At 53.5% G+C, this 27322-nt stretch overlaps 2 protein-coding genes across 5 annotated transcripts; one reads left to right on the top strand and one right to left on the bottom strand.

Annotated features, from left to right (window-relative positions):
* Positions 1-467: 467 nt before the first annotated feature.
* On the top strand, positions 468-8315 carry Arhgap9 (Rho GTPase activating protein 9). 3 transcript variants are annotated; one of them, XM_040754752.1, is made up of 16 exons: positions 468-798; positions 1072-1283; positions 3383-3463; positions 3605-3706; positions 3901-3959; positions 4134-4227; positions 4435-4530; positions 4660-4758; positions 4905-5046; positions 5132-5242; positions 5975-6073; positions 6246-6323; positions 6436-6489; positions 6729-6863; positions 7262-7367; positions 7819-8315. In XM_040754752.1, exons 1-16 carry the CDS (start codon positions 483-485, stop codon positions 7988-7990), a joined length of 1956 nt encoding a protein of 651 aa, XP_040610686.1. In that variant the 5' UTR covers positions 468-482; the 3' UTR covers positions 7991-8315. The 3 variants fall into 3 exon arrangements, with proteins under 3 accessions (XP_040610686.1, XP_040610688.1, XP_040610687.1); XM_040754754.1 differs by lacking the exons at positions 468-798; positions 1072-1283 and adding an exon at positions 1973-2114; XM_040754753.1 differs by lacking the exons at positions 468-798; positions 1072-1283 and adding an exon at positions 2010-2114 and having other exon boundaries at positions 3298-3463.
* On the bottom strand, positions 8251-20458 carry Gli1 (GLI family zinc finger 1). Of its 2 annotated transcripts, XM_040754749.1 has the most exons (13): positions 20084-20458; positions 19728-19808; positions 16745-16869; positions 16428-16520; positions 15208-15403; positions 14832-14976; positions 14446-14535; positions 14235-14366; positions 13780-13929; positions 12437-12601; positions 11765-11995; positions 10735-11002; positions 8251-10161 (listed from the first exon to the last, which is right to left on the bottom strand). In XM_040754749.1, the coding sequence occupies exons 3-13, from the start codon at positions 16842-16844 to the stop codon at positions 8417-8419; spliced, it is 3315 nt and encodes a 1104-aa protein (XP_040610683.1). In that variant the 5' UTR covers positions 16845-16869; positions 19728-19808; positions 20084-20458; the 3' UTR covers positions 8251-8416. The 2 variants fall into 2 exon arrangements, with proteins under 2 accessions (XP_040610683.1, XP_040610684.1); XM_040754750.1 differs by lacking the exon at positions 16428-16520.
* Between the last annotated feature and the right edge of the window lie 6864 nt (positions 20459-27322).

Below are 27322 nucleotides of genomic sequence, written 5' to 3'. Positions count from 1 at the left end.
ATTTTCTCTTGTTCTTTTGCCTGTGTTCCCCCCCTCGGCCTGACTCCTCCTCCTCATGGTCTGTGTCCAGCTCAGGACTCCCACCCGCACCGGGGACCAACTCTTTCTGCCCCCGGAACTTCAGGTGACCTCCACAAGGTATTTAGAGGAAAAAATTAGCAAGCTCGGTCATCTTTTCTGATTTCCTGCCCTTCCCAACCATGTAGGCCTACTGACCACATCCTCTCGTACCTCATTTATACACTTCCTCAGACGCATCAATCACACAGTTCTCAGCCCCCAAACTCATGCTGCTCTCTCTACCCAGGGTGTCTGTTTAATCCTTTTCACTCCAGGGGTCCTGTCCTTGCACACACACACACACACACACACACACACACACACACACACGCACACATGACCCTCTGCATGGAGGCACCCACCCCTATTTCCTTCTGGAACTTCAACGCCCCTTTTTCCCACAGGTGACAGTGCTGACCACAATGCTCTCAGGCCAGTGGTGGCCCAGTATTTGGGGAAATCTAGGCCTGAGTCTACAAAGCCCTTCTCAGGGGCCCCAGCTCCGTGCCCTCTATCCCTTCACTTATATTGGAGCAGATGGCCGGCAGGTGTCTCTGGCTGAAGGTGACAGGTTCCTACTGCTTCGAAAGACCAACTCAGACTGGTGGTTGGCTAGGCGCCTGGGAGCGCCCCCCAGCTCCCGGCCCATCTTTGTTCCAGCAGCATACATGACAGAGGAATCACTCTCCTGCCCAAGACCAGCGGATGCTACCCACAGTGCGTCCCTCTGGAGTCCTGGTAAGCACACTGCAAGCTCTCCCCTTTGACCGTCCTGTCTCCCTGGCTTGAGTTGCAGTGGGTTTGCCTCCAGTTTCTGCTGCTGAGCCCCTCCTCTTGCTTTCCTTTAATAAGCCTCCGAGTTCACACACACCTGGTGGGAACCCCTTTATCCCCTCTAGCTCCAAGTTGTCTAGGTCTCAAGTCATTTCCGGTAGCCTTCCTCTGCATTCCTAGACAACTCAGCCAAGGCCCTAATCTGTCATCACCTGTCACTCCTGTCTATTTTTCCAGAGAGGAAGCTATTTCATGGCTCCTTGGAGGAAGTCTACCTGCCTCAGGAACCCTGGGTTACTTCTGAGCAGCCTCCTCCCTGTCCCCACAATATGTGCAGAAGTGTCAGCATGGCCCGTTTGAAGCCCTGCTTCCTGAAGCCCCTTGAGGAAGGACCGGGAGAAAGATCTCCCTCCCAGGAAGGCTCGGTGACAGAGGCCAGGGCTGTCATGGTGAGTTACAGTACTTCATCAGAGAGTGTCATCTACACTACAGCTGGGCCCTGTTCTGGCCACACTGGTGAGGGGGACAGACAGCTTCCATCCCTTAAAGGACTGAGGGCAGGAGAGGGTGACCTTAAATACAATGAGAGGCTGAGAAGACCCTGCACATACAGGAAGAGTGGCTACAAGAGAAGGAGGGGATTCGAGGAGAGCCAGTAGCACAGGCCCTGAGGGGACAGGAGGAACGCCCCGCCCACAGACTGCTTTCCTCAGGTTCTGACTCGTAGCCCAGGGCAAGGTTTGTCCTCTGTCCGGTAGGTCTTCAAGTCAGTACTCCAGCAAGTTCCTTCTAAAGTTACGTTTCTTGTTCAGTGCCCCCCCCTTTGTCAATGGCATTTTTGAGCCAGGGTCTCACTCTGTAACTGAGTTGGACTCCTTAGGTAGGCCAGACTAGCCTCAAACTCTTGTAATCCTCCTGCCTCAGCCTCCCAAATGCTGGACTTACAGGCCAGCCTGGCTCCTCCCCCTCCCTGTCTCGTGTGGATAAGAAAAAGGCCCTCTCTCACTCCCCCCATGCGTGGCCTCTCATGTCTTGGTGTCTTTTACTCTGAATGATGTGAGGAAGGGGCACTCTCTCCTCCCCACCCCCACCCCCAAAAGAAGTCTGTTCCCCTTTCCTGCAGCCCTGGGGCGGGGTTGCGTGGGGGAGGAGGGAAGTTGGCAACAGGAAGTGAGGAGAAGAGCAAAGAAGGCTGTGAGGGGAGAATTTTTAAAAAGCAGCCGGGGACTGGGGTTTCTACCCCTGCCCCAGGGTCGCCCTGGCCAGGAGCTGAACTGCCGGTGAGTAAATGGGAGAGAGATTGGGAGGGACAGGGCAGAATAACCACCTCCTCCTAACCCACTTCCCTGACAGACACGATCCCCTCCCCTCCTGTCAGAGCTCCCTGTGTATTGGAATCTGGTTGGCCTTTTCTGATGTCCAGGGTCCCTGTCCCAAAGACCTTGCATCCCCTCCCACTCCCCAAGGCTGGATGCCTGGGAGCAGCTCCCAACAGGACAGAACTCTATAGAAAAGGCTGTGTCTCTTTCTTCAGCTATCAGACCTCTGAGGCATGGACCCCAAGGAATTAGAATTGCCCCAGGAGCCTTATGCTGGGGAAGTAAAAGGCTGAGGTCCTGATACCAGCCAGAGAAGGAAGTTGTCCCCAGGAGGACAGTTCTTACAATTTGTCAGATCCTTGTGCCATAGAAACTGGAGCTGAGACAAAGATGGGACAGGACCACACTGCTCAGTTACCATCACCGTCCCCTCCCCCCAGACAGGGCCTCACTGTGTAGCCCTGGCTGTCCTGGAACTCACTTGGTAGTCCAAGCTGGCCTCGAACTCACAGGGATCCCCTCAACTGCTCCCTAGTGCTGAGATTAAGGTGTGCAGCCCCATGCCTGACTTCATGGTTCTCTCTTACCCTCTACTCAAACCTAAACCTCACGTTAGACCCCAAAAGCAGTATTGGGGGGGTCACTGGATTTATTTTTATGACTGAGCCACTTCTCAATGTGACCACATTGACTAGATAAAATTTTATGCGTATGGGTGGGTGTTTTGCCAGCATTCATGCCTGTGTACCATCATGCCGGCAGTGCCCACAGAGACCAGGAGAGGGCGTCAGATCTCCTGGGACTGGAGTTAGTTTTTAGCCCTAATGAAGGTGCTGAAAATCCAGCTGCACACCCCCTCCCTGCCGCTCCAAAGGCAGTCAGTGGTCTTAACCACTGAGCCATCTCTCCAGCCGCAGATAAATGGTTCTCTGCCCTTTAGCACTGTCTCTTCCATTGGGGACAAGTGGCAGTGCTAGCTTGCTAGAGCTGCCAGGACACAGGCTATAACAACCCCCAGTGACACCTGGACCTCATCTCTGGATGCCGCCCCTGTGTCACAGTCATATTCAAGACACCTGGTCCCTTCTGCTTGTCCCATTGTCCCTCAATCTCCTTTCCCGCATTTCTCTCCGGGGGCTCTCAGAAGGTGAGGAGAGAGACAAAACCATGAGAAGTGTTGAGCTGCTGAGGTACCATCCGGCTCTTGTTTTGTCGTCCCCCCAACCCAGACACCTGGCTCCATGGAACAGACAGAGACTCTGATTAGGGCCAGTGGCACCCTACAACCTCAGGAATGGCTCGATCCACAGGTGAGAACACCCCTGCGTCTCACGCATGCAAGGCGTTCTTCATTCATTACCCACTAACATTAGCCACACCCCTCTTCCTGTCGCAACTTAGGACCTCCAGACTGACGGTCCCTCCACCTGTCTCAATTCTCCCATCTTCAGGGTTTACCAAGCCCCAGCCGAGGCTCCCCATGGGAAGACCTGTCAGACCAGCGGGCAGCCCTGCCGTCCTGTCTGCCTCTGCCACACGTGGATGACCCCCACGTGAGTGCTTCCTGTCTCTGAATGCCAGGGTCCCTCTCGGCACCTGACCCCTGCTCCTCCAAGATACTTTCTTCTTTTCTGGATGCTTGCTCTTCACCCCCAAAACTTTAACGGACCTCACCCCTTGGACAGAGCCCTTGGTGGCTGTGGGTAGCACAGGGTGGCTTGCAGACAATACTCCAAACCTTTCCTAGGAGGAAAAGTCAGGCCTGATCAACATGACCAAGATTGCTCAAGGAGGGCGCAAACTCAGGTGAGGATTGAGGACTAGTGGCAGAGCTTAGGTTGCTAGAGCAATAAGCCAGGGGTCTGGGCTGTCGGATTTCACAGGGTAGAAGGCGACAGCAACGGTGCCGGGTAGCTCAGGCACTCCAGGTGAAATCTAAAACGACTTTTTAACTACTTCTACGCCTCCCCTCCCCCACAGGAAGAACTGGGGCCCGGCTTGGGTGGTGTTAACAGGCAACAGCCTTGTGTTCTACCGAGAGCGGCCGCCGCAGTCTGCGCCCTCCCAAGGCTGGGTGAGCATTGGCCAGGGGAGCAGCAAGGGGTTTGGGGATTACTGGTTTGCGCCTCGGGCCGACTGAGATGGGGGCGGCGAGGAAGGAAATGGAGAGGAAGGTAGCAGGAAGGAGGAAGCAGTTCACCTCCCCCACCTCCGCCCCGCCCCAAGAGGGAAGCGGTGAAGAAACAAACTGTTTAGCCTCAGTTTCTCCCATCGTTGCCAGGCGCCAGCTGGAAGCCGGCCGGAAAGTAGCGTGGACCTGCGCGGGGCTGCCCTGGCCAACGGGCGCCACCTGTCCAGCCGCCGCAACGTCCTGCACGTGAGCGCCTTCCCGCGCGCATCCCCAAGGACTTGGGGGACCTAGTGGGCGGGGTGACCCGAGGGCGCTCGTCCTCGCAGCGTTCCAGGCTCTCCTCGCTGACTCAAGCCTTTCCCCGCCCGACCCCAGATCCGGACGGTCCCAGGCCATGAGTTCCTGCTGCAGTCGGACGAGGAGCCAGAGCTGCGAGCCTGGCACCGCGCGCTACGGGCGGTCATCGAGCGGCTGGTTAGAAGGGTGCAGACCCCTGATGGGAAGGGGAGGGGCAAAGGGAAGGCGGTCTCCGGGTGCAGGCCTGAGCAGGACTCAGGCTGGAATGTGGGGGTGCCGATGTTCTCCCTTCCAACCTCCCACCCCGGCCGCGGGGCGTCTAGGACCGGGAGAACCCCCTGGAGCTGCGCCTGTCGGGCTCGGGACCCGCAGAGCTGGCGGAGCTGAGCGCCGGCGAGGATGACGAACTGGAGTCAGAGCCGGTGTCCAAGTCACTGATCCGGCTCAGCAGCCGCCGAGTTTCCAGTACGAAGTGGAGCTGAGCTGGGTGGGTTGGGGTACAGGGAAGGAGGGGTCCTCCGGCTGGGGCTCACGCCCCTTGGTGCGGCAGGTCGGAACGCAGAGGGCACCGAGCAGAAGAACCGCGTGCGCAACAAATTAAAGCGGCTGATCGCCAAGAGACCAACCTTACAGAGCCTTCAGGAGCGGGGCCTGTTCCGAGGTAGGCTGGGCTGGGCCAGCTGGGGCACTGCGCTATTCGAGCCGGCTGAATTTACTAGGGTTTCTGTTTTGTGTAGATTTTGGTTTTCGGGTTTTATTATTGTTGAAACAGCATCTCAGTATTTAATTTCAGGGTCTTCCTCAAACCTGGGCAGTCCTCCTGCCTCAGCCTCCTAAGTATTGTTGGGAGGACAGCTAAAACACACCACACTGGGTGATTTGGTTCACATCTTTAATCCCAGCGCTCAGGTTGAGGTCAGAGCCAGTTCCGGGACAGCCAGGGCTATACAGAGAAACCCTCTCTGGGAAAAAAAAAATAAAACAATAAATAAATAAAAATGAAAAGAAGTGCCGTGCTGGCCTGATAAAGTGTGCTTTCAGGATTTTGTATTCCCAATCTTTTTTTTTTTTTTTTTTTTGGTTTTTCGAGACAGGGTTTCTCTGTGGCTTTGGAGGCTGTCCTGGAACTCGCTCTGTAGACCAGGCTGGCCTTGAACTCACAGAGATCCGCCTGCCTCTGCCTCCCAAGTGCTGGGATTAAAGGCGTGTGCCACCAACGCCCGGCTGTATTCCCAATCTTATTAACTGAAACTCTAGTGAGCCCCAAAGTAGGACTTGCTGAGTCCCTGCTTTCCCCCTACTCATTATTTGAGGAGCAGATGGAGGGCGCCCTTGCCCCCCATGTGTCCAGCAGTTTTGAAGACCTTTACTGATGTCCCCCAATCCTCTGCAGACCAGGTGTTTGGTTGCCAGTTGGAGTCGCTGTGCCAAAGGGAAGGGGACACCGTGCCCAGCTTTGTCCGGCTTTGTGTTGAGACTGTGGATAAAAAAGGTTGTTTTTTCCAAAGACTTCAAAAATTTCCCCTTTCAAGTCCCAGGATCCATCCTCCCCACACACACACCTCCCCCCCCCCCCCGTCTCTGCCTTCCTACCCACCGATCCTTTTCTCCCTCAGATCACACGCGCACACATATCCTCATCTTCCCTGTGCCTCTCCTCCTAGGACTAGATGTCGATGGCATTTACCGGGTGAGCGGGAACCTGGCAGTGGTCCAGAAACTCCGCTTCCTGGTGGACAGAGGTGAGACGGCTGGGGAGGCGGGCAGTAGTGGATCTCAGAACAAGACCGGATCTGAGGGAAGGAGTGGGAACTGCACGTCTCAGCCGCTGGTCTCTTCTTGTGCATGTTACAGAACGGGCAGTAACTTCCGATGGGAGATACATGTTCCCGGAACAGCCTGGACAAGGTACTTATGTGGGAAGCCCCTCACACTCAAAAAAATTAACGTGTACACCCTCTTTGTATCCATGGGAACCCCCCCCATGTCCTTCCCCATCCTCTTCTATTGCCCTACTATGGGCCATCAACACATTGTTGTGACCTGTGTTGATTGGATTCCACCTAAATTCCCAACTCGACGTTTTGAGACTGGGTTTCTCTGGCTCTTCTGAGCCTGCAACTCAAGGAACCTCTTCGTCCTTCTAGAAGGCAAGTTAGATTTAGACAGTGCGGAATGGGATGATATCCATGTGGTCACCGGGGCCTTGAAGCTTTTTTTCCGGGAACTGCCACAGCCTCTGGTGCCTACACCATTGCTACCGCATTTTCGTGATGCCCTCGGTAAGAGTCAAGAGCTTCTGGCAGCATGCCTGACATGGGAGGAATTGTGTAGCAGAGAATGGAACAGAGGGTCCCTTCCATCCTTACTTACAAGGGGGGAAAGTGATTTGCATGCCAACTCTAGTTGTTTTGGAGGCGGAGGGGGAGAAATGTGTGTGAATGTTTATTAGCTGAAGAGAATTCTGAGTTACGCTCAAGCCACGTGAAAGTGGAGGGCTGTGGCTCAGCAGTAAATTGTGCGTTTACCGTATGCAAGGCTGTGGACTGAATCTCTTGTGCCGAGGTGGGGGTGGGGTGCTAGACAAGTGGCATTGACCATGGATGTGTGAAAGTGAAGCTGCCCACCCTGTGGATCACTCTCCCTAACCTCACTCCCTGTCCTTCCCATCGCTCTCTAGAATTCTCTGAGCCAGACCAGTGTCTCTCTGAAATAAAAAAATTAGTGGACTTGTTGCCGAAGCCCAACCGTGACACACTGCAGTACATTCTGGAGCATTTATGCAGGTCAGGAACTGAACAGCCTTGTTCATGCAGGGGAAGATGGATTGGGCGTTCTGTAGGGACTCTGATCATGTGTCCAAGTACACAGTAATACCAGGGATGCTAAGGGAGAAATAAGGGAATTCTGTCTTCCTTCCCTGGCCTTAGTCTCCCGCTGGGGCCAGGGTGACTTGTTTAGCTGAAGGCAAGCCTCTCGGGTTGTGAGCAGAGAGGACTCTGGGGTTGTCCCTGGAGCTGAGAACCGAGCAACTCTACCTGACCTGTGTCCTGAAGCTCTCTCCACGGGCCCATCTCTGCCCCTCTTTAGGTCTGCGCTTGTTCCTTCAGTCAGCATGTAGAGGGATCCCAGAGCAACCTCTGCCCTGCTCATACCTAACGGGGCCGCACTGGCTTGCAGTGGTGCTATACTGCTTTGTAGTGGGTAATGGCTATCACCCATCTCCCCTTTCCTCAGAGTGATCGCACACTCAGATGAGAACCGGATGACCGCCCACAACCTGGGAATCGTGTTTGGACCAACGCTGTTCCGCCCAGAGCAGGAGACCTCTGACATGACAGCCCACGTGTTCTACCCTGGGCAACTGATCCAGCTGATGCTCACCAACTTCGACAGCCTCTTCACCTGACCAGGGCTGGGAGAGCGAGGGGCAAGGACATCTCCCCTGATCTGTCAGCCAGTCTTCGGAGGCTTTGACAGCGTCTTCACCTGAAGGACATCTCCCACCATCTGCCAGCCGGTCTTTGGAGAGGGATGGCAGGTCTTCTGCTTTGAAGACATCCCGTAAGCCCTCTCTCAGATGATACTCTCCCACCTGAGCTTTTAGGTATGGGAGTTTTCTGGACAGGAAGGCGCATGAGGCCCGTGTCCCAAAGATGACCCATAAGGTACTTGTTCCCAGCATTCCTTTATTGTCAGGAAACTGTCATTATTATTAAAGTTTTCTCCTGGAACATATGTAAACTAAATACAGCTCCCCAGCCCAATCTTCCCATCCCTGGTCACCTCGTGTAGCCATCTAGGAAACATGATCCAGATGGGATTCCTTATCCTTTTAGACACTAGAGTTGAGGAATTGTGTCTCTCCTGGCAGAGACCCCAGTAAGACACTCATGTTGCCCACTGCCATGTTGGGGGTCCCAGAGGGAGGTGGGGTATTTTTAGAGCTGTCCCCTTGCTCATGGGTAGGAGGAGGACTCAACCCCTGGGCCTCATCCAGAATAGCCACGAAGTCCAGCTGAGTGCTGTTCAGGTCAAGAGAGTCCAGAGGGTTGGATACCTGCCCTTCAGGGGGCGGGTACAAGGCAGGGCCTGCTCCTAATCTGCCCACTTCAGGATGGCCACAGCTGGGGTTGACACCCCCTACCTTGAGAGGTCCATAGTAGGAGGGCAATGGGGGCAGAAGCCGGGGTGGGGCTGCTGCCGGCCTGTGGGAAGGCCTGTTTGCCCCCGCCACGAAAGTCTCATGGCATGGCGAAGGGGTGGGAAAGGAGCCAGCCTTGTGACTGGCCACAGCAGGTGCAAAGCCAGATCCATATGCAGCTGCCGGACCCTTGACAGGGCTCTGATTAACCTGGGAGCCCACCAGAAACTTGGAGTTGTGATATGGAGGCTCCTGGGCGGGGAGCCCTCCCCGGCCCTTGCCCTCCCACATCAATTCCTGTTGCGACTGAACGTAATTGCACACAAGCTGAGCTTTGAGCTGTCCTGTGGAATGAGAGGGGGGGTCAAAATCGAGGCCAGGCCTGTGTTCTGATGGGAGATAATCATGGGGAGATCGAAGGCAGGGACCCGCCTGGGGATACTGGGGAGGAGGGGGTTGGGAGTAATGGGGAAATGGGGGTTGTGGGCCTGGGGAGCCCTCAGTGGAGTGGGCATTGAGGCAGGGTGCCAGTCCAGCGGAGTTCGACCCCACCAGGCACCCTTGTTCTGGTTTTACCTGCACTTGTCCATAATGTTCAAGTCGGGGACACTGGCTATAGGCTGCAGTTGGAGCCTTAGTGCCAGGATACATCCCAGAATGGGAAGGAAAATCACTCCATGTTTCTGGCGTGGGGTCAGGATAGGAGACCTGCTGGGAACAGTGGCTAGGGCCATAGCTGGCCAGTGGACCAGGCCCACGAGGCAGGGACCCTGGGCCCCTAGCTCCATAGGGCTCAGCCGCCGTTCCCTCAGATCCCCCATATCCCAGCGAGTCAGCAGATGAAAAGTCCATGTACGGGTTCAGACCGTTGCCCATCATAGAGGCCCCGACCTCTGGCTCCTCCTGTAGCCCTCTAGTGTCCATAGCAACGTTCTCAGTGATGCTGGGGGGCTGTGGTGAATAGACAGAGGTAGGAAGGTGGGGGTCGAAGTTCCTTCCCGTTGCCACACTAGGGGGTGTGTGGACACATCCCAAGCTCTTAAACCGCTGAACTCTGACTGGAGCAGGGTGGTCAGCAGCCCGGGCTGGGTCACTGGCTCTCCGGGTGACCCCTGCATTGGGGTTGTATCCTGGGTACTCAGCTCGGCTTCTCCAAGAAGGTACAGGAAGACTCCCCATCCGATCCAGGCTGTGTGCCACAGCGGGTGGGGTACCACTCCCCCTGGCCGAAGCGTATCTGGCACGGAGCATGTAGTGCTGGGCAGGCGTGAGGCCAGGTAGGGAGGACACTCCGTTCTCTGGTGGGGATCCAGGCGGGAAAGGGGAGGCCAGGGAGGAGCGGCGGCTGACCGTGTAAGCGGAACTGATGCTGCTGGAACTGCTGCTGCGGTGGTCAAGGGAGCCTGGGGGGCCCAGCCGGCGACTCACGGGTGTGCCTGCAAACGACAAGAGAAAAAGCCCCTGTGGGTCCCACCTGCCTATCCAGCAGGGTAGCCTTGACCTGGAACCCCAAGGAAAAAGCATCCTAGTCTTCTTCGCCCCAACCATGCTGTGTGTCTCCTTTCGCCAAGGATCCCAGGCAGTTATTATCTAGTACACTGCTGCAGTTACAGGGATAATGTGCCACAGACGGACTGAACACTCTTGCTGCCCCAGGCTCCGCAGTGGTGGGGCTACAGGCGTACAACCGCCACGCCTACAATTCTCTGATCGAAGATTCTTCAAGGAACAGGACTTTTTCAGATGATAAAAAGATGCCATGTGAGCCGGGCAGTGGTGGCGCATGCCTTTAATCCCAGCACTCGGGAGGCAGAGGCAGGCCGGTCTCTGAGTTCGAGGCCAGGCAGGAATGACAGCCTCCAAAACAATACATAGAAACCCTGTCTCGTAAAACCAAAAAAAAAAAAAAAAAAGATGCCATGTGGCAACTCAAAGGGTGACCTCATCACCTCAGCTTCAGGACAGGTCCGCAGCTCAGCTCAGCAACACCTCCCACACCCAGGTCTCACCAGCATGGGTTAAACTGGGCAGTTTGAGACCCCGGGACCCTAATGGCCCGAGCTGATGCAGCTGATCCAGCCTGAGGTTCTCCAAGCGGTGAAGTGTGGAAAGTCCGGCGCCCGCGACACACGGTCCTTCATCCAAGCTGGACAAGTCCTCAGTGCTGCCCCCTGTGTTGCCGGTCATCTCCACGCCGCTGTCAGTATTGGCTGCGCTGCCTGCCGGGGAGTGGCCACTGCTGCAGGAGGACTGTGCTCCCGGACTCTGCTGAGGTTTCTGTGAGGGGGTTGAGAGCAGAGGGTGGTACCCGCCCCACCGGGGGAGTGGTTGAAGCCCGTGCCGCAGTGATGGCTGAGGGCAGTTAGGCAGGGGTGGAGAGGACCAAGCAGACAGGAAGTTAGGGAGAAAAGGGGATTCCCCACCAGCGAATGGAGTGTCCCCCTGCTGGAGTAAAGGCTCCAGGGCTCCAGTCCCCCTCAGTTCTATGACCTGACGATTTATCTTTGCCTGCTTGCTCTTTTGGAGGAAAAAAAAAAAGTATGCACACCTAAGGCTTGGAACTATATAGTTAAGTGCTACTTAAGAGCGAGTCCAGCGGGCGGTGGTGGCGCACGCCTTTAATCCCAGCACTCTGGAGGCAGAGTCAGGCGGATGTCTGTGAGTTTGAGGCCGGGCTGGACCGATAGCCTCCACAACAATACAGAGAAACCCTGTCTTGTAAAAACCAAAAAAAAAAAAAAAAAGGCGAGTCCATAGGGGGCTGAGGATTTGCTTAGTGGTGGAGAATTCGCTTACGTATGTTCATACTCCCAGAAGCACCCCCCCCCAAAGTGAATGTGTTGGACCAGTTAAACAAATGACAATTGTAACAGCATTCTTAGATCTAGAGTCTACGCCATGGAGCAACTCTGAAACTAGAGCTAGGCAGGCTGGCCACAGAAGACTGCATATAGAAGGGGATGCTTCTAGGAACAGGCTGGGAAGAGGAGAAGCAGGGCATGATGGGGTATGGAGGCAAGACTTTCTAGACTGGCTCACCATGACACCCTCGGGCACAGTCAATCTGCTCTCTTCCCTGGTGGGCCCTCCTTCCCTTTCCCGCTTGGGCTCCACCGTGGAAAGGGACGGTGCCCGTGGCAAAGGGCCGTCCCCTCGATGCCTCTTGGTCACATGGGCATCAGGACCATGCACCGTCTTGACATGTTTGCGGAGTGAGCTGGGATCCGTGTAGCGCTTGGTGCAGCCGGGCAGCTTGCATACATACGGCTTCTGTTGAGTAGCATTGCCCAGCCGGAAGGTCAAGGGAAGAAGGCAGAACACAAACAGAATGGGGAAAGCTACAAGACTGGTAAGCAGGGAGGACACAGCCTTCGAGCAAGAAAGGAACGAGAGCCCCTGGTGACTAAATCAGGAGACACTTAGAAAGGGTTAAGGAAACAGATGGTGTGGGCTTAAGAAAAATAAGATGATCCCCCCCCCAAGGCTGTGAGGCCACATAAATGCAGAAGTTGAAGGGTCAGGGGCTACTGTACACTGACCCTTTGGCTGGCTAGACCAAAGAGCGGCACTTTTCCCAAGTGTTTGTGGTATAAATCACACTATGGGGGAACTTGCCACTGGAGTGAGTCCTGGGTTAAAGGCCTCTTTACGAGGGGGGCGGGATTGCTTCAAAGGCAGCACGTGTGAGGAGTCTGTAGTTGGGGCATTCACCTCATTAGAGTGTGTCCGATTCTGGTGTTTGGCTCGGTCACTGGCGTTGCTGAAGGCCTTGCTGCAGCCTTCATGTTCACACATGTAAGGCTTTTCACCGGTATGCGACCGAAGGTGCGTCTTCAGGTTTTCAAGGCGTGAGTATGACTTCCGACACCCTTCAAACTGAGGGACAGGAAAGGGGTTGAGCAACGTTTCTCAGACAGGACACGGATATTTAAGGTTTACACCAGAGAATATAACTAAAAATGGGGGACATGGGAACCTCAGAGAATTTCAGGAGTTGGCCAGGCACAAGGACAGAGAAAGCTGGGAACCACTCAGGCAGGGCAGGGGACGGCCGGGAAGTAGGGAGCATCTGGGAGCAGGTCCCCCTGTACAGAGCTCAGACTGTCCTAAAGTGACATCATGAGTGTCCTACAACAATGATGCAGGGCCTGTCCACTAGGCAAGGTAGTAAGAGTACTAAGGGGCCCCGCAATAAGGAATTTATAAGTATGTTTTCATTTATTATTATTATTTTGGTTTTTTGAGACAGGGTTTCTCTGTGTAGCCTTGGCTATCCTGGAACTCACTCTGTAGACCAGGCTGGCCTCGAACTCACAGGGATCTGCCTGCCACACCTCCCGGGGGCTGAGATTAAAGGCATGCGCCACCATGCCCAGCATATGTTTTTATTTCTTTTAAAATCAAAGAGAAAATAGGTTTTTTTGATCCAAAACTTAATTTTGTTTTGTTAATTGTTTGCTATTTATTCATCTATGAGATAGAGTGTCATTGTGTCACCCTGACTAGCCTGGAACTCATCATGTAGACCAAACTGGCCTTGAACTCACAGAGATCCGCCTGCCTTTGCTGCCTAAGTGCTAGGATTAAGGGTATGTGCCATTAGGCCTGGTTTGTTTTTGCTTTTCTTTTGAGACCTGGCCTCAAACGCTTGATCCTCCTGCCTCAGCTTCCCAAGTGTTAGGGTTACAGACACATACCACTAAACCAAGAACATATTTTAGGGCCAGCAAGATGGCTCAGCGAGCAGAGGTGTGTGCGACCAAGCTAGCCAACCTGAGTTTGATTCCCCAGGACCCACATGATGGAAAGAGAGAACCAAGTTCTGCAAGTAGCCCTCTGACCTCCACGTACACACCTTGGAATGCAAGCCCCCCGCCCCGTAAAACGTAACTTAAAGCATTTTAATATATATCAATATGCTCATCTTTCTATCAGTGCAGTCTTCAGCAAGATGTTTAAACATCTGCTTACAAAGGAAGGGACGTTGAAGGCAGAAGTCTGCCTTGGACCCTACCTTGGTCTGGCACCAGTATGGGGAGGGACGGGTGCCTCACCGTGCACTTGTGTGGCTTCTCGCCCGTGTGTCTGCGCATGTGCACCACCAGCATGTACTGGGCTTTGAAGGGCCTCAGCTCCCTGGAGCAGCCCCCCCAGTGGCACACGAACTCCTTCCGCTCCCCATGGATATGTTCGCTGTTGATATGCTGAGGAGGGAGCAGATGAGGCTTTCTGGGGTTCCTGATACCACCCAAACCCGGGACATATCCCTTTCATTCAGCCCCATCCATCCTCCTCAGCTCTGCCTCCTGGGGGAGTTAAAGATCAGGGAGGCTGCACATCCCCCAGCCCAGGCCTTCTAGAGCAAAGCTACCCCAGACTGCAGGACTGAGCGTTGCCATCTCTGACCCCAGGACCTTTGAACCACCTGCCCTGCCCTCAGGCGGACCGTAATGACCCACTCAGTCTCCTACAGGCTCCCACCAACCACCCGTCACCCCCTGGGGCTCACATGCACCAGCTGCTCCTGGGAGTCAAACTCCTGACTGCAGCCATCCCAGCGACAGTCAGTCTCATACACAGATTCAGGCTCAGGTTTCTCCTCCAGGTCCTCCCGCCCATCCAGCATCCCCATCAGGGGATCCTAGGGCAAGGGAGACACTCTTAGGGTCTTGGGTGGCAAGTTTTGTCTTGCTCAGGTCCCACAGAGTGCCCTGCCTTACCTGTGTGCCTGTGGAATTGGGGCTAGACATGTCCCCTTCCAACGGCTCCTCGGGGCATTGGCCCACCAGCATGGCCAGCTCTGACTTCAGCTTCTCCAGGGGAAGAGGTGAGGGGAGTGAGGATGGAGTAGTCAGAGAAAGCATGCCAGGTTTTTCTGCCCTATGGGCCCCCACCCAATAGCAGGCTCCGGTGAGTGTGGAAGGACTTCCTCCACAGCCTGCACTGGCGAATGGGATGGACAGGAGTATGCTCCTCTGAGAAAGTCTGAGTCAACCTCTGCCTTCCTAGTATCAAAGGCTTCCTTCACCTGCCCCGCTGCTAGGTCTACCACCCACCTATCCTGGCTGGGGAAGCGAAGGACCATGGCAATGTGGAGAGCCCCCACCTGGCAGGTCTGCCGTGGTCCCCGGGACTGCGGATGCAACATCACTGCACCCCGAGTAGAGTCGTGTGGGACACAGGGCTGCACTCCACAGGAAGGCGACGTCCCTTTCTGGTGGCTCATCTGGGGTGGGAATCCTAGAGACGGGCTAGGTGAAGAGGAGGCTGTTATTTAAGACTGTCAGTCATCAGAGTCCTTGCTCTATTTTGTGGGCTTCTGGAAGGCTTGGTTGAGTAAGCCCCAGGGAGATTCTGGAAAGGATTCCAGTGCCTTGGGAGGGGTTAGGGATTCAAGTTGGGCTGGAGGCTTGACGGGCCTGAGTCTTCTAATGGGTTTCAGTACTTATTTTAGGGGTCTCTTAGTTTGAGGCTGGCAGCACCTCATGGTGCCAATGGAGAGATGGCCATAGGAGCCTCCCGGAGACGTGCAGCGCGAGTTGATGAGAGCCACAAGGGAGCTGGGTGAGGTACGGATGACAGTCTGCAGATCCAGGCTGGCATCAGACAGAGGTGAGATAGACAGTGCCCGCTTCTTTGTCAGTTTGACTGAGCTCCGGGGAGGAGGAAAGAGTGATCCTAGGGCAGGAGACAGGAGTAAGACACAGGAAAGGGGCTGAAGAGGCGGCTCAGTGCTTCAGAGCACTGACTGCTCTTCAGAGGACTTGAGTTTGGTTCCCAGCACCACCTATAACTCCAGCTCCAAGGATGCCCCACACATGTGCAAACCCACACAGACACAAACACATACACTACTAAATCACATGTGCAAACCCACACAGACACAAACACATACACTACTAAATCACATGTGCAAACCCACACAGACACAAACACATACACTACTAAATCACATGTGCAAACCCACACAGACACAAACACATACAGTATTAAATCACATGTGCAAACCCACACAGACACAAACACATACACTATTAAATCACGTGTGCAAACCCACACAGACACAAACACATACACTATTAAAAAAAAAACTTAGGTGGCCGGAGAGATGACTCAGAGGTTAAGAGTACTGGCTACTCTTCCAGAGCTCCTGAGTTCAATTCCCAGCAACCATATAGTGGCTCACAACCATCTGTAATGTGATCTGGTGCCCTCTTCTGGTGTGTAAGCAGACATGCAGGCAGAATGCTATACATAATAAATAAGTTAAAAAAATTTTTTAAAAAGAAAGATGCAGTGCCGGGCGTTGGTGGTGTACGCCTTTAATCCCAGCACTTGGGAGGCAGAGGCATGCGGATCTTTGTGAGTTCGAGACCAGCCTGGACTTCCAAGAGAGTTCCAGGACAGCCTCCAAAGCCACAGAGAAACCCTGTCTCGAAAAACCAAAAAAAAAAAAAAAAAAAAAAAAAAGATGCCGTAAAGATACATGTCTCCATGCATTCAGTATGTGGGGCCTGACTCAAAAAAGAAATTTTTTCTTTGTTTTGTTTTGTTTTTTGCCTTGCTCAACCTAGGACCTCTCGATGGCTCTCTGATCCCTGCCATTTCTGAACAATTCTTCCACTGAGCTCGGTCCTTGCCTTCCCACTTCCTCCTTCCAAACAATTCCCAGAGAGGGGAGAGAGATGGCCTGAGTCCTCACCCTCAGAACAGCCGTTGGTCTCTCTGGCAGACCCATAACCCTGGGGCCCTGATATAAAGTTGGCTTGGTGGCAAAAGGGCAAACCAGAAAATCCTAGAAAAGAGAGACAGCTGGAATGGGTCATTTGGATGGGGACACACGGGGCTTACCTTGAGACCCCACGTGAGATATGAGCCCCAGCTCCAAGCATGCAGGCATGGGGTCTCGAACTCCTCCTGTAGATAGGAAACTAGCATGGGGGAGGAATAAGGCTGAGAGGGATTCTAGGTGACAGAGATCTGCCAAACCCTCAAGGAAGGACTGGCAAACACACTCACCTTCGGTCCCCAGGCCGGGGACCCCTTGGCTGGGGAGGGGTCGGAGACAGCATGGCTCACCATAGCTATTGGCTTGTGGTGGAGTCATTGAGTTGAACATGGTGTCTCAGAGGCACACGAGGGCACTGCAGAAAGGAATGCAGGTTTGCCAAGTTATAACCATGGCGTGAAAAACTAGATAAACGGCCGTCACAGGCACAAAGCCGCAGCCAGCATGTCCCTTGTGTCCCTATCCTTTCTCTGAGGTCGGTTATGGAAATCAAGTTGAAAATAATGTCATTCAGCAGCGTAAAAAAAAAAAAAGTAAGAGCTCCAAGGCAGGCAGAGGCAGCCTGCCTGCCAGTCTTGGGATCTTTTGGGGGAACGGGGTAAGGGCCTCGTGGTCTGTGTATGCACACGGGGAAGTTATGGAGTAATTGATCCAACATAAATTCCAAGTGGTTTTTTTTTTTTTTTTTTTTTTTGTTTTGTTTTTTTTTTCGAGACAGGGTTTTTTCTCTGTGGCTTTGGAGGCTGTCCTGGAACTCACTTTGTAGACCAGGCTGGCCTCGAACTCACAGAGATCCGCCTGCCTCTGCCTCCCGAGTGCTGGGATTAAAGGCGTGCGCCACCAACGCCCGGCTCCAAGTGGTTTTAATGCCGTGATCCCTTCACTGCTTCTCGTTCTGGCCATGGCCAGCTTTGAAGAGTGACGGAGGAACACTGACTATGCCCAGGGCTGCTTGCTCGCTCTGTTTGAGCCTCAGTCCAAGAACGCGTATGCAATCTCCCCAGTGTCCAGTAGAGGGAGACCTCGCTTCAGTGCAGATTGGCTGGTGGGGCCAGAAGAGAACACAAGTGATCTGTCCTCTTAGCCCAGAGAACTGTGTGTGGGGAGGGAAAAGGGCTTCGCAGCAGAGCGTCTCCCGTCTGTTGAGTAAAAAGGATGGAGACTAAAGTCATTCTGCGGCGGTTTGAGTCTGGGCCCACCTAACCCTTCTGGTCTGGGCACGGGGGAGTGCATAGGGAAGGGCTTGATGAGGATGAGAAAACCAAGTTCTCTTGGAAAGGATCGAGACAGCAGGGCGAGGGTGCGAGGTCCAGTTTTCTTTCTCTCAGCCAGTTTTCACTCCACTCCACGTTTTTCCGTCTTCCGGGAGCGGAGGGTGGGGTGGGGCGGGGTGGGGTGGAGAACCACCGGGAGCGGGCCGGCCGGCGCGGTGGGTGATCCCGGGATGCTGGGATTTAGGGTGAGGGCGGGGCAAAGTGGGGAACGGAACCCGGACCCTACGACCCAGCCCAAGCGCTGCAGCCGGGGCTGTACCTATGCTAACTCCTCCTTTTCCAGCTGAGACCCGGATCCCGCATCCAAGACCTCCCAGCTCGACCTTGGCACTCACGTTGGGGGTGGGGGGGCACAGCTGGCTGGCAGCTGGATGAGGGGGCATGTGTCCTGCCTCCTCCGCTGTGACTCACTCAAGGCAAGAGGGAGGACCTGCAAACGACCCCCAGACACTAGATGCCCCCTCAGAGAAAGATGTCACTCTTGTTATCTTCCTGTCCCACTGCCGGACCACCCCAGGAGACACGGTGAAAAGGGGGCGACGGCCCTTCTCGCCCACGAAAGCCACAGCCTACACGCAAGCCTCCCCCTTCATCCTAGTAAAGAGGGCTTCAGCTAGCTTTTCCAGGTTGTTCTGGGCGGGATGGGGCAGGGAGCACTCGGAACTACCCTGCCAGAGACCCGAATCATCTTCAGTGTCTATTTTCCAGAGTCCTCTGCGTACCCCTGCTCCCCAACTCCCAGGAGCCGGCCCCACCCCCTTCTCCCGGTCCCGCCTTCCCCGCCCCCGTGCCTTCCCGGCCCACCCAAGTCGCCGCCGCAGGCTCCGGCTGCAGACGGCTCAGCTTCCCCCGCCCGCCCGGGGAGCCCAGAAAAGCGAGGGGGGGGTGACGGGTGGAACATTCTTCCCTTCTCTCTCTTTCTCTCTCTCTCAACACATCCTGAAAGCAGGCGGTGGCACCCGGGGTGGGGGGCACTATTGGAAAGTGGAGCCCCTATGGTGGAGTGGGAAAGAGGAACCCGGAACGTTCCCTACAGAGAAAGAAGTGCCCGAGTCCACACGGTGCGCAAGGAGAGGACACCTTGGACTCCTGAGTGTCTCAACCGGCCTCCTAAGGGTTAACCCCTATAGACCCCCGGGAACCCCCTAGTGACGTCAAGGGCGAGTCGGAGACGTCCGTCGGAGGGATGCCCAGGGAGATAATGGGGTGGGGGGTCCTTCCGAGCCCCGCCCCCTAGGGGAAAAAAATCACCCGCGTTCAAGAACTTTTCTCGTAGAAAACTGCCCATCCCTCTCCCTGCACTGGAGGGAGAGACCTATATCATAAAGTCCCGCTTCTCCAGGCGCCCAGAACCCTCGGTCTCTACGGAGTCCCCTTCCCTTCCTCCTGTCCCCAAAGCTAACTGTCCCGGCTTGATTGTTTCAGGGTCATGGGGCCTGAAAGAGGATTCAGAGCGGGGAGCAAGGGCAGGCAGGGTGGTCTAAGCCAGAGGAGGGGCCTCGGTCCCCAGCTCCCGTTTGGGCGGGGGGCCAGCGGGATACACAAGCTGGCAGTGGCCAGTGGTCCCGCTCTGCTCCAGCAGGGGTCTCCTGGCGCCTGGCTTCAGCTGCCCCGGTGGTCCCGAGGTCAGGGGGTCAAGACAAGGTCTCCCCAGCGCTCGCTCTTCCTCGGGGCCTGGCCCACAGTCCTTGGGACTAAGAAGCACAAATTTCCTACGTTTCCCCCCCCCCCAAGGCCTACACTACACGTTTGGAAACCCACCCAGCTTCCTTCCTCGTCCAAAAACACTCCTTTGCTCCCGAACCCAAGCCTCCACCGGGACATCTGTCACAACACGGGCCAAGAGTCCAATCCCAGCCGGGCCCTCAGTGATTTTGTTGCCTCCAACACTCCTGTTCCCACCACACTGAGCGCTTTCCAGCGGCGCCCAGACACGCACCTGGAGTCCCCTCTACCACGCAGACCTCCAGCTGGCCGTCCCAACCGCCTCTTCATGCCAACCTCAAGACAGGGAGGTATTCTAATAGGTGGGAGAGCGCAGACAAAGAGACCAGGGACAGACAGACGGCCAGAAGAAAAGGGAGAGAGGGAGGAAAAGTAGGCACGGATTAAAGCAAAAACGAGAAAAACATCCAAACTTCCTAATAGCTCACCCCAATCTCTCCCATCCCACATTGCCTCTGCTGCGCCCCAGGTTCCCTTGTGGGATGGGGTGAGTCCCTGAGCATCGGAGCATCTCCTCGGCCCCCTCCCCCATCGCTCCCAGGTGGTCTCCCCTTCTGCCCCCCCTCTCACCTCTGTCGGGGCGCAGGGCTCGGGATGCGCGATCCAGGGTTGGAAACTGGGCTGGGGGGTGTGCGGCGGGGAGGGGGGCGACAGGGTCACTGCAGCGCAGCTTCAGTGCCACCCCACCCCCCCAACCTGGCCCCCAGCCCTCCCGCCGGCCCAGCCCGCCGGGCCGCGAGCCGGGACCACCCGCGAGAAGCGCAAACTTTTTTTTCCCTTTTGCAAAAACTTTTTCTCGCTCCTGCCACCGGCGTGCCCCGGTCTTCCCGCTCACTCCCCTCCAATATCCTTCCTCCAGGCCGCTCTAGAAGGAAGATGAGGCGGGGTGGCTAGAAGTTAGAGAGGGGGTGCCGGGCTTATGGCACCCCCAGGACCCCCAGGATCCTCCCCCTCCCTTGAGGGACCCTATACTGCCTACCACCCCCCCCTCCCGAACACGCTGCTCTTGGTGCGCGGTAAATCCCGGCGCGGATCCCTGGACCGGCTGTCCACGAAGAGGACCTGAACCTGAGCCAGGAAAACTTTAGGGAAAATATTGCGCGGCCGGAGAGGGCGGCGGGGTGGGGTGGGGGGGCGCGGGGGATGGGGAGAAGCTCACCCCAGAAAGTTAACTTTGCAGGTAAGGCCGTTCACTCTGATTGGTCTTAACTGAGCCTTCTCCATGCTGTGGTCTACGGGCCAGCCTCACTCTTGGGATGGAACGTGGAGGATTTGGGAGAGTTGGGGTTTGGGCAAAAGGAGTTGGGTTGACTGCGGTAGAAAGTTTTTTTGGGGGGGGAGTGAGTGAGGTGCGGCCTAAGGAACTTGAGAAAGGATCATGGGCTGAAGCTGTAAGTGCCGGGTGTGTGTTCACAGATCACCGAAGAGGCTTCTGTCTAAAGGATCTCTCCAGGGAACCCCCATTCTCCATCTCCAGATTCTAGAGACTGCGGCCACCTCGACTCCGCTCTCTTTAAGGTTTCCTGCGCCCTCTGCTGGCCGTCCTCGCACATGGTACTCGCATTGCGCAGTCGAGTTGATTGCACTGGCGAATTTAAGGACATTTGACAGGTTCCCTTCAGCAAGGCCCATAAAAGCTCAGGGAGAGAGCAGCAGAAACCAGAAGGTCTAGTCCCTCAAGGTAGTGCCTGGCGGGGGAGTAGCCTGTCTCTTTGGATCTTTGTGACCTTGGGGACTGGACATAGGGGAGAGGACAGCTAGTTACGTTTCTCACCTGGGAGAGAAGCGAATGCTTGGTGGAGAAGGCAGTTTCTTCCCTCAAACAGATCTCTAGTGCCCAAGCCAAACTTCTTGGACCTGCAAGACAAGTGTGTTTAAAAAACGAACAAACTAGATGAAGCTAGGAACGAGTCTGAGACCTTACAAATGCAGGAAGCAATTGTGGGAGTGGGAACAGATAAGGAGCCAACCTGCCAATCCACATGACTGACAGGTTAATTCCATAGGCTGTACAAGGGACCCGAGGTCAGGGTGGACCCGTGACCACAGAGAAAGAAACAGAACTGCATATGTCATGTGACCCACCTTCCGTAGCTGGACAGTTATGGAACTTCTTGGTTTCAAGCCCACTCTATGGCCTTTTGAATTCTGTGGGAAGGGAATTGTTTCCGTGTTTTGGAGTCAGGCTCTTACTCGGGAGTCCTTGCTGCCTCAGTTTCCCAAGTGCTGGGATGTCAAGTACAAACCAGCACCCCAGTGTCCTGGCTGCTTTTGTGTGTCAACTTGACAGTAGTTGGAGGCATCATAGAGGAAGGGGCCTCAGGTGACATTTTCTCAACGAACGATGGATGGGGAGGTCCCATCCCTGGACTGGCGTTCCTGGGTTCTATAAGAAAGTGGACTGAGCAAGCTCCCCTCCATGGCCTCTGCATCAGCTCCTGCCTCCAGGATCCTGCCCTGTTTGAGTTTCTGTCCTGACTTCTTCAGTAATGAGCAGTGCTGAAGAGTAAGCCGAACAAACCCTTTCTTCCCCAACTTGCTTTATGGTGGTGGTGTTTTGTCACAGCAATAGAAACCCTAACTAAAACACCTAGTTTCCCCCAGATTTATTTTTCAAATTATTTTAATTTTGTTTGTTTATTTTGTTTTTCAAGACAGGGTTTCTCTGTATAGCCCTGGCTGTCCTGGAATTCACTCTGTAGACCACGTTGGCTTTAAACACACTGAGATCTACCTGCCTCTGCCTCCCAAGTGCTGGGATTAAAGGCATGTGCCATCACCGCCAGGCGTATTTAATTTTTTTTTTTTTTTTGGTTTTTCGAGACAGGGTTTCTCTGTGGCTTTGGAGGCTGCCCTGGAACTCTCTTGGTAGTCCAGGCTGGTCTCGAACTCACAGAGATCCGCCTGCCTCTGCCTCCCGAGTGCTGGGATTAAAGGCATGTGCCACCAACGCCCGGCTGTATTTAATTTTTTATATTAGTTTTTAATGTCTATTTATTTAAGTGTGTCTGAGTGTTTAGCCTGCATGCATATTTGTGTCCTACATGCATTTCTGGTGCCTGGGGAGGTCAGCGAGAATGTCAGGTCCTCTGCACCTGAAGTTTGGAAAGGTGGTGAGGGGCCCAGTGGGTGCTGGAAATTGAATTCAGGTCCTGTGGAGGTCAGTACTCTCAATCACTGAGCCGTCGCTCCAGCCCTGATGATGATTGATTGATTGATTTTTGAGACAGAGTCCCTCCATATTAGCCCTGACTGTCCTGGAATTCTCTATGTTGACCTGGTCTTGAACTCACAGAGAAACTCTGTCTGGGGATGGGGGGAACCTGTGCTAGCATGCCCAGGTTTCTAGCTTATTAAAAAAAAATTTTCTTTTGGTTTTTTGAGACAAGGTTTCTCTATATTGTTTTGGAGCCTGTCCTGGAACTCGCTCTGTAGACCAGAGTGGCCTCGAACTCACAGAGATCCGCCTGCCTCTGCCTCCCGAGTGGTGGGATTAAAGGCGTGCGCCACCAACGCCCGGCCCTTAAATTTTTACTTACTTTGCATCTTCGATTATTTTGTGTGCCTATAGCAGAGGGTGCACTTGAGCGCTGCTTTAGTCACTGTTTACTGTTATGAAGAGACACCGTGACCACTGCAACTCTTACAAGAGAAAGCATTTAATTAGGGCTGGCTTACAGTTTCAGAGGGTTAACCCGTTATCATCATGGCAGGGAGCTTGGTGCCAGGCATAGCTAGAGCAGTAGCTGAGAGCTACACCCTGATCCTCTGACAGAGGCACTGGGCTTGGCATGGGCTCACTGGCGGTGGTGGCAAAGCCTTTAATCCCAGCACTCCGGAGGCAGAGGCAGGAGGATCTCTGTGAGATCCTAGGCTAGCCTGGTCTACTGAACAAGTTCCAGGACAGCTTCTAAAGCTACAGAGAAACCCTGTCTTGAAGAACCAAAAGAAAAGAAGAAAACCAAAGAAAAAGAAAGAAAACTCAAAGTCCACCCCCAGTGACACCCTTCCTGCAACAGTGTCCCACACCTCCTAATCCTTATAATCCTTTCAAATAGTGCCACTCCCTGGTGACAAGACATCCAGCTATGAGTCTGAGGGAACCATTCTTTTGTTATTATTATTATTATTATTATTATTATTATTATTATTATTATTATTTACAGTGTTCTGCCTGCATGTACTCCTGCAGGCCAGAAGAGGGCACCAGGTGGGGGACAACTTGGAGAACTCAGACAACTGACTTAGTTACAGTCTGTTGCATGACCAAGGCAACTTACAACAGGAAGTGTTAACTTGGGGCTCACAGTTTCAGAGAGTGAGTCCATGACCATCGTGGTGGGCAGCATGGCAACAGGCAGGCAGGCAGGCATGACACCGAAGCAGCCCCTGAGAGCTACATCTTGAGACACAAGAGGAAGAGAGAACAAACTGGAAAAGGAAATGACAAGCACTTCTGAAACCTCAAAGTCTGCCACAGAGATGCATCTCCGATGCATCTCCTTTCACAAGGACGCTGTTGTGTAATATTTGTTCCCACGGACACTCCAGGACTTCTTTTTTTCTTTTTAATATTTACTTATTATGTATACAGCATTCTGCCTGCATGTATCCCTGCAGGCCAGAAGAAGGCACCAGATCTCATTACAGATGGTTGTGAGCCACCATGTGGTTGCTGGAAATTGAACTCAGGACCTCTGGTAGAGCAGCCAGTGTTCATATCCTCTGAGCCAACTCTCCAGCCCCCTCCAGGACTCCTTAAAAAACTTACATGTTGAATCAGAAAGCAGAGCCAGTGATTGGCTGACCGGAATTAGCCACAGATATGTTGGAGGACCAAGGGAAGCAGATAGAGAGGGACAGGAAGAGATAAAAGGGCCTTGGAGAGATTTCGATGGTTTTTCATCTGGGAAACAGAGTAGGCTCTGCTGATGGCTCCTCCACTGTGCTTTGGATTTAACAGGTTTTTATCGTAATTTCTGACTCTCTGTTATTATTGTTATTATTATTATTATTAATACTAGAACAATCCTTCCCAAAGAGTTCCACAAACTGGGACTAAGTATTCAAATAGATGAGCCCCTGGGGGATTTCACTCAACCCACACGACAGCTTGCACGAGTTGCTTCTCTCCAGGCAGCCTGTGGTGTAGCCAGGTACTCAGGCAGCAGCTGCCTTACATGCAGAGTCCTCATTGACTCTCCACCTTTTTTTTTTTTTCTGAGACAGGGTTTCTCTGTAGCTTTGGAGCCTGTCCTGAAAGTCCCTCTGTAGACCAGGCTGCCCTGAACTCACAGAGATCCGCCTGCCTCTGCCTCCAGAGTGCTGAGATTAAAGGCGTGCGTCACCAACGCCCAGCAGTTCTTTTTTGTTGTTGTTTGGTTGGTTTGGTTTTTGTTCTTTGTTTTTCAAAACAGGGTTTCTCTGTGTAGCCCTGGCTGTCCTGGAACTTGTTCTGTACTCCAGGCTGACCTTGAACTGAGAGATTTGCCTGCCTCTCCCTTTTGAATACTAGGAATGAAGGTGTGTGACGCCACCACCCTGTGGTAGAATATTGTTTTCAGGTGTGTGGCTTTGGTTTATGCTGCATTTGCTTAACTCTGTGAAGCTGTATTTCTCTGCCTGCCTAAAACACCTGGTGGTCTAATAAAGAGCTGAACCAATAGCAAGGAGGAGCAAGATAGGCGGGGCTGGCAGTGGAGAGGATAAATAGAAGGAGAAAGGCAGAAGAGGAGCAAGGAGAGAAAAAGGAGAGGAGGATTTCTCAGACCAGCCCTCCAGCCACCCGGTCATCTGGCACCCAGCGAACCAGCAGTCCACGGAGTGGGAAGGAAATTGAGATATACAATAGGAGTAAGAAAGATAAAAGCCCACAGGGAAAAGGCAGATGGGTTAATTTAAAGATAAGAAAAGCTGGCTAGAGCTGGGTGGTGGCCCAGCACTGGGGAGGCAGAGGCAGGCATATCTCTGTGAGTTCAAGACCATCCTGCTCTACAGAGCTAATTCCAGGACAGCCTCCAAAGCCACAGAGAAACCCTGTCTCAAAAAAACCAAATAATAATAATAATAGTAACAATAAAATAAAGAAATAGAAAAGCTGGCTAGAACAAGCCAAGCTAAAGCCGGACACTCACAACTAAGAATAAGCCTCCGTGTGTGATTTACTTGGGAACTGGGTGGTGGGCTCCCCAAAAGAGATTAAAAAAAGAAAGCAAAGAGGAAAAACATCTTAGTACACCATCCAGCTAGCCAGCCGTCTTTTTTTTTTTTTTTTTTTTGAGACAGGTTCTCTCTGTGTACTTGGTATGCATCGATTCAGGTAGCCTTCTCTCCAGTAATGAGGTCACAGATGTCTCCACCCAAGTATTTTACACAGGTACTGGTGAATCCAATACAAATCCTGTCTTGTGTGTCAGGATCTTCACCTAATGAACTGCCCCCAGCCTCTCTTAACTGAAGTAATTTTAGATTTATCTACTGGATTTTATGTGCATGAGTGTTTTGCTTGCACGCACGTATGTGTACAGCATACATGTCTGCTTCCTATGGAGGTCAGAAGAAGGTGCCAGGTTCCCTGGAGCTGGAGTTTCGATTGCTGAGCCACCAACCTCTGTCCTCTGTGAGCAACACTGTCTTTTTTTTTTTTTTCTTTTTTTTTCCGAGACAGGGTTCCTCTGTGGTTTTGGAGGCTGTCCTGGAACTCACTTGGTAGTCCAGGCTGGTCTCAAACTCACAGAGATCCGCCTGCCTCTGCCTCCCGAGTGCTGGGATTACAGGCGTATGCCACCACGGCCAGGCTCATTTTTACTTTTAATTGTAGGGTGTGTATATGTGAGTGTGGGCGCCCTTGAAGGTCAGAGCATTGGATCCACAGGGCTGGAGTTACAGATAGTTTGTGAGCCGCCTAACATGGGAGTTAGGAGTTGAAATCAAGTTCCATAGGTACTCTTAACTACTGAACCAACTCTCCAGTACCTTTTCCTTAATATTTGAGAAAAAGAATTGATACTCTTTTATGTGTGACTTCCATATATCAGTATTGTGTTAAAATTTAAAGGCGAGAAGTATGGTAATGAGAACACGTTGCTAGGTGTGATGATATATGCCTTAATTCCATCACTGAGGCAGGAGGATTAAGAGTTCCAGGCTAGAATGGGCTGTTTCAAAAACAAACAGCAACAACAAAAAGGTTTGTGGGGAAAGGCGGAGCGATGGCTCAGCCATTAGACACACGCATTTCTCTTACTGAGGCTCTGAGTTCTGCTCGGCACTCAGGGAGCAGATAACACAGAACAGGGTCTGTAACTCCAGTTCCAGGGAATCCAGCGCCCTCTCCTGACCTCCACAGGTACTGCACTGTATGCAGGCAGAAGACTCACATAAAATAAATACAATTTCTCTCCTTTTTTTTTTGTTTTCCCCCTGAGACACAATTTCTCTGTGTAACAGCCCTGGCTGTCCTGGACTTCACTCTGTAGACCAGGCTGGCCTCGAACTCACAGAGACTAGACCAAGCTTGCCTTGAAATCACAGAGATCTGCCTGCCCCTGCCTCCCGAGTGCTGGAGTTAAAAGCGTGCACCACCGGCCAGGCGTTGGTGGTGCACGCCTTTAATCCCAGCCCTCGGGAGGCAGAGGCAGGTGGATCTCTGTGAGTTCGAGGCCAGCCTGGTCTACAGAGTGAGTTCCAGGACAGCCTCCAAAGCAATACAGAGAAACCCTGTCTCGGGAAAAAAAAAAAAGCGTGCACCACCACGGCCCAACTATAAGTAAAAAATTTTAAAGGAGAGGAAGGAAAAGAATAGACAAG

Source organism: Mesocricetus auratus, unplaced genomic scaffold (genome assembly GCF_017639785.1).
Source record: "Mesocricetus auratus isolate SY011 unplaced genomic scaffold, BCM_Maur_2.0 Super-Scaffold_100011, whole genome shotgun sequence".
NCBI lineage: Eukaryota > Metazoa > Chordata > Mammalia > Rodentia > Cricetidae > Mesocricetus > Mesocricetus auratus.
Note: the sequence above shows the minus strand (reverse complement) of the source record. Positions and strands in the feature narration are given on the sequence as shown.